Source organism: Triticum urartu, chromosome 2A (assembly GCF_056163025.1).
Source record: "Triticum urartu cultivar PI428250 chromosome 2A, HENAU_Tu73, whole genome shotgun sequence".
Lineage (NCBI taxonomy): Eukaryota > Viridiplantae > Streptophyta > Magnoliopsida > Poales > Poaceae > Triticum > Triticum urartu.
In genome coordinates, this window is record NC_141874.1 from 21,556,023 (window position 1) to 21,561,301 (window position 5,279).

Below are 5,279 nucleotides of genomic sequence, written 5' to 3' on the forward strand. Positions count from 1 at the left end.
ATGTGAAATTTTAAGTTAGAACACATTACAGGATGCGAGCTATGGAAAAGACGAATGCTGCTATGAATAGTGACATTACTGTTCAGCACTATTCAATATTGATTTTGTTTTTTCATAGCTCATATCTACTAATGTGTTTGCATTTCAAATTTTCCAATTCAGTAGAACATCACTCTCTTAACATTTCATATTTTTAGATTTTTTTTCAAAAATTTAAGACATCAGTTTCGCGTGGTCTTTGCCCGTTTCCACCAAATGTTGGTTTCATATGATATTTTCCTCGTATTGATATGATATATGGTCATGTAATAGTAACACTTGCTCTTAACGAACCTGAATTGCTGACCGATTGCTCACAGACTTTATTCACTCAGAGACTGGATTACACTCATCTACTCCCTCCGTTTTGAATTACTTGTCTTAGATTTATCTAGATACAAAGGTATCTAGCACTAAAATGAGTCAAATTCAAGACAAGTAATTGAGAACGGAGGGAGTACATATACATGACCGAATTCTGCAAATTTATTCAGAGGACATCGAACCGGAGACAGATGGTGTTCTTGTTTCAGAGCTGCACGGGGCTGAGCAGTGGCTTTCCTGCGAAGAAGGCGTCGAGGTTGCCGGCGACAAGCTCGATCGTGCCGCGGATGGACTCCGGCGTGGCCACGGCCCTGTGCGCCGACAGCACGACGTTGTCCATGGAGAAGAGCTCCGGCGGCACGTTCGGCTCGCTCTCGAACACGTCCAGGCCGGCGCCGCCGACGACGCCCTCCTGCAGGCACCTGACCAGCTCCGGCTCGTCCACGAGGCCGCCGCGGCCGACGTTGACCAGCACGCCGTCCTTCCCCAGCGCCTCCATCACCTCCCGGTTCACCACGTGCTTCGTCTCCTCCGTCAGGGCGCAGGACAGAACCAGCACGTCGCTGCCGGCGGCGAGCTCGCGCACGGTGGGGACGAACTCGTACCGCGCCGACGGCTTGGGCGACCTCGAGTTGTAGGAGACGGCGCAGCCGAAGGCGGCGAGCCGCCGCGCGATGCGGGAGCCGATGTTGCCCAGCCCCAGGATCCCCACCCGCTTGCCGCTCACCTGCCAACGACTCCATCAGACTCCGGTGATCAAAATTCTCCTCTTGTGCGCGTTCTTTGGAATCATTTGGATGCGTTGCAAAGTTGCAATTGCATAAATTTTGCGGGGATGGCCAAGAAAAACTAATTCTAACTACCGCGATTGATGGGGATCCGCGGTTAAATTAACCTTGGAGACGAGGGGATACTCCCCGCCGGCCGGCCAGCTGCCGCGTCGGAAGTACGCGTCTGCAGCGGCGACGCGGCGGAGAGCGGCTATGAGAAGCCCGACGGCGTAGTCGGCCGCGTCGTCAGAGAACGCGCCCCCAGCGTTGGTGACGGCAATCCGACGGACGAGGCGAGTACGAGCTCCAGCTTTGGGAGCGCGCCCATGAGCTCGGCGGTCACCGCAGGGAGCTCGACTGTAAGGAGCGCCCGAGCCGAGGCGGCCGTGTCCGCGTCAACATCAGCGAGAGGAAGGAGACTGTACCGAGCTGAGAGCTCCAGCTCAAACTCCGGGATGATGGGGTCGGCCAGGAGCACGACCGGCTTGGATGCATCGGCTTGGGCTCGCGCCGGCGGCCGCATCTCCTCAATCGGCGGTGGGTTCGGTAGGTAGTGACTAGTGAGCCAAGCGAAGGGGAAGAACAGAGCACTGCTGCTACTAAAAAACAGAGTCGTCCAGACTCCAGAGCGGTGGTGGCCAAGAACTAGACAACTAACTACTGTATCTACCTTGGTGGTGAGAGGATAGTCGCCGTCGGCCGCCCACCTGCCGGCCCGGACGTGGGCCTCGGCGGCGGCCAACCGGCGGAGCACGGCGACGACGAGCCCGACGCCGTAGTCGGCCGTGTCGACCGCGAAAGCAGCGCCAGCGTTTGTGACGGCGATCCCGCGGCGCCGGCAGGCGGCGAGGTTGACGTGGTTGACGCCCACGGAGATGCCCGCCACGAGCCGGAGCGCCGGGAGCGCGGCCAGGTGGTCGTCCGTGACCGGATTGAGCCCGATGAGCAGCGCCCTCCCCTCCGCCACGGTCGCGGCGTCGGCGTCCGCGACCAGAACGAACCGGAAGCGCCCGGCCAGCGCCGCGGCGAACTCCGGGAAGAGCGGCTGCCCCAGGAGCACCAGCGGCCTCTCGTCGGCGGGCGGCGTCGTGTTTTCCATCGGTCCGTGGAGGTAGGAATGGTATCGCTATCGCCTATCAGACTACCTGCTGCTTTGGAGGGACAGAGACAAAGCCACCAGCAGACATCGGTTGCTGGACCATATGTGGCTATTCCTAAGAACAATTCCAACCGATACGGACAAGTGCCGGCCCAACCCGGGGACCCAAACTGAAATCGAAATGTCTCGGTGTCCGCCTAAACGTATTTTAGACCTAAATTTTCATCTTGTTTGCGTCCACACGTACATGAAACGGACGCGGCGCACGTCCGCTCAGTGTTCACCTCGGTCCCATCCGTCGGCCGTCCAACCACCGCTCGTGTGCGGGGTGTCGACGTCATCCACTTCCCTCCCCCGCCCACATCTAACCAAGCTTACCCTCCTCATTCATGACAGGCAAAACCTAACTAGCCATGGGGTTCTTCAACAAGGGCAAGCGAAAGTTCTGACCTATCGTCACCTCGTCCCGCGCGTCGTCACTGTCACCACCGACTCCTCGCGCGGCGGGCCATCATGAAAAAGGCAGCGCGCTGTACATCCCGGTGCACCAGACGCAGTGGCACTGGAAATACTGGTAGCCGCTGGCCTATCCAGATGTCTACATGCCCCATTATTGGCATCTGGACACGCACCGTATTTCAGTGCCGGCGATGCCCCGGTCGGTGCGGGCGCACACCGAGGAGATGCGCAGACGCCATGAGTTACTGACGTCGGAGCAGCGGCGGCTCCCATACGTGTTGAACACTCCCAACTAGGAGGTCTGGTTCGCGCTAGAGCTCGAGGCATCAGCGTCGACGACCAAGACGAACCGGAAGCGCCCGACCAGCGTCGCGGCGACCTCCAGGAAGAGCGGCTGCCCCAGAAGCACCAGCGGCCTCTCGCCGGGGGGCGGCGTCGTGTTTTCCATCACTCCGTGGAGAAGGGAATGGTATCGCTATCGGAGTATCAGTACTAGTAGAAACCTCTATTTTTTTTGCGATGGAGTAGAAACCTCTATTTATCAATGTCAGTTTGGTCTTTCGAAAATGTTCATAGGAGTAGGGGGTGTGTGCGCGTTCATAGGGGTAAGTGTATGCATGTGTATATGGATGTCTGTACTAATGTTAAAAAAAAAGAAACCTCTATTTATCGGTTCTGGTGAAACATTCACGGTTGGTTTGCTTTTAGATTTGTGCAGCAGACATGGGTTGGTGGTGGACTAATCAATGCCAGTTTTATTCTTTGTGATGAAGAGCTCGCGGTCAGTGACGATCGACATTCTTTGTGCTCAGTCGGAGACGACGACGGGCGTAAGCAGCGGGGCGCCGGCGAAGAAGGCCTCCAGGTTGCCGGCGACGAGGTGGTCGAGGTCGGCTATGGACTCCGGGGTGAACGCGGCCCAGTGAGGCGTCAGCACGACGTTGTCCATGGCCATCAGCTCAGCCGGCACGTCTGGCTCGTCCTCGAACACGTCCAGCCCGGCGCCGGCGAGCCTGCCCTCCGCGAGCGCCCTCACCAGCTCCCCCTCGTCCACGTTCGGGCCGCGCGCCACGTTCACCACCACGCCGCCGCTCCCCAGCGCGTCCAGCACGCGCCTGTCCACGACGTGCCGGGTCTCGGCGGTTAGAGCGCACGCGACGACGAGCACGTCGGAGCACGCGGCAAGGTCGCGCACCGCGGGGTGGTAGCAGTACGAGACGTCGTGTTTCCGGCCGCGGGAGTGGTAGGAGACGACGCAGCCGAACGCCTCCAGCCTCCTCGCGACTGCCGATCCGATGCTGCCGAGGCCGACGATGCCCACGCGCTTCCCGCGGAGCGTAGACCCGAGGGGCAGGAAGTCGCCGCGCTCCGGCCAGAGCCCCCGCCGCACGTACCTGTCGGCCGCCGATACGCGCCGGAGGACGTCGATGACCAGGGCGACGGCGTGGTCGGCGACGTCGGAGGAGTAGACCCCGGCCGCGTTGGCCACGGCGACGCCGCGGCGCGCGCACTCGGGGAGGTCGATGTGGTTGAGGCCTGCACTGACCGTGACGACGCAGCGCAGCGACGGGACGGCGTCCAGGAAAGCCGCGTCGACGCGGACGCCCCCGCCCGGGACGAGGGCCAGGCGCGGTGGGTCGTCGTCGGCAGCCGCGGCGGCGAGGAAGGCTTCCATCGAGAGCGACGAGGCGTGGCGGTCGAGGAGGCTGAAGCGGGCGGCGAGACCGGCGAGGGAGGCCGGCGAGAGGCGGCAGAGCACCAGCACCCGCCGCGTCGCTGCCATCGTACGTTGTCGCGCGAGAAGAGGGCGTGAAGGGCGGCCAGGCAGTTGATCTGGAGTTGCAGTTGGGAACCGAAGCCATTTCTGTTGGGATAAAGAATGCGGGGTTGCCGTCGGGGGCGCCACCGTGAACACTGGAAATGACGATGAAAGCGGACTGGATCCAACAGCTAAACGTATTTTCCAAATTTATTTTACAAGAAAACTAGGACTTTGTCACTGATTATTTCGTATATGGCATATGGGAGCATGTGCTCCCCGATTCAAAATCAACATTTAATTTATAAAATTTGTGAAAACATCACAATGTATAATATCACTCATATACTCAGATGATGTATCTATCACTGAAATACGTCTAAATACATCCATATCAGACACAATCAGTATTGGACGAAGGAGTAAAAAAATGTGTGAACATTTCTAGAAATTTCAAGCATTAATTGAAATGCAATTTGCTTTTAAATTGTGAGAAAACATGAACATTTTTCGAAATTGTGAACAACATGAATAACATTGGTTTTTACCATTTATGCCACTAGTTGTCTCTCACTACTCGGTTTTGCAATTAGAAGTTACACCTGCTCAAAAATGTCATCGGTAAGTTAGATACTTGCTCAAAAAAGCCATCGTTCTGTTAGATATTTGCTCAAAAATAACATTACACACTCTTACTATCAGGTCAAACCTGTTGACCATATTATATGGTCAAAATACCCCTAGACCCATCTATCGGCTCTCTCAATCTCACAATAATAAATGTGGGACCCACCTATCAGGAGTAAGCAAGCAAAGAGATTTAGAGGAA

General features: G+C 57.2%; 1 protein-coding gene and 2 pseudogenes across 1 annotated transcript; all 3 read right to left on the reverse strand.

Moving 5' to 3' along the window:
- Positions 1–324: 324 nt before the first annotated feature.
- On the reverse strand, positions 325–2,363 carry LOC125535182 (glyoxylate/hydroxypyruvate reductase HPR3-like). The gene is made up of 2 exons (XM_087542792.1): positions 1,804–2,363; positions 325–1,090 (listed from the first exon to the last, which is right to left on the reverse strand). The coding sequence occupies exons 1-2, from the start codon at positions 2,230–2,232 to the stop codon at positions 569–571; spliced, it is 951 nt and encodes a 316-aa protein (XP_087398918.1). The 5' UTR covers positions 2,233–2,363; the 3' UTR covers positions 325–568.
- On the reverse strand, positions 1,097–1,797 carry LOC125535183 (glyoxylate/hydroxypyruvate reductase HPR3-like; annotated as a pseudogene).
- A 1,014-nt stretch (positions 2,364–3,377) lies between the features above and the next one.
- LOC125540693 (glyoxylate/hydroxypyruvate reductase HPR3 pseudogene) lies at positions 3,378–4,599 on the reverse strand (annotated as a pseudogene).
- Between the last annotated feature and the right edge of the window lie 680 nt (positions 4,600–5,279).

What these genes read in the sequence shown, in the direction of transcription:
- LOC125535182 (XM_087542792.1), bottom strand. Translation starts at nt 2,232, where the DNA reads ATGGAAAACACGACGCCGCCCGCCGACGAGAGGCCGCTGGTGCTCCTG. An exon ending in ACTATCCTCTCACCACCAAG is followed by an intron (nt 1,091 to 1,803) that starts GTAGATACAGTA and finishes AGTCGTTGGCAG; the next exon opens with GTGAGCGGCAAGCGGGTGGG.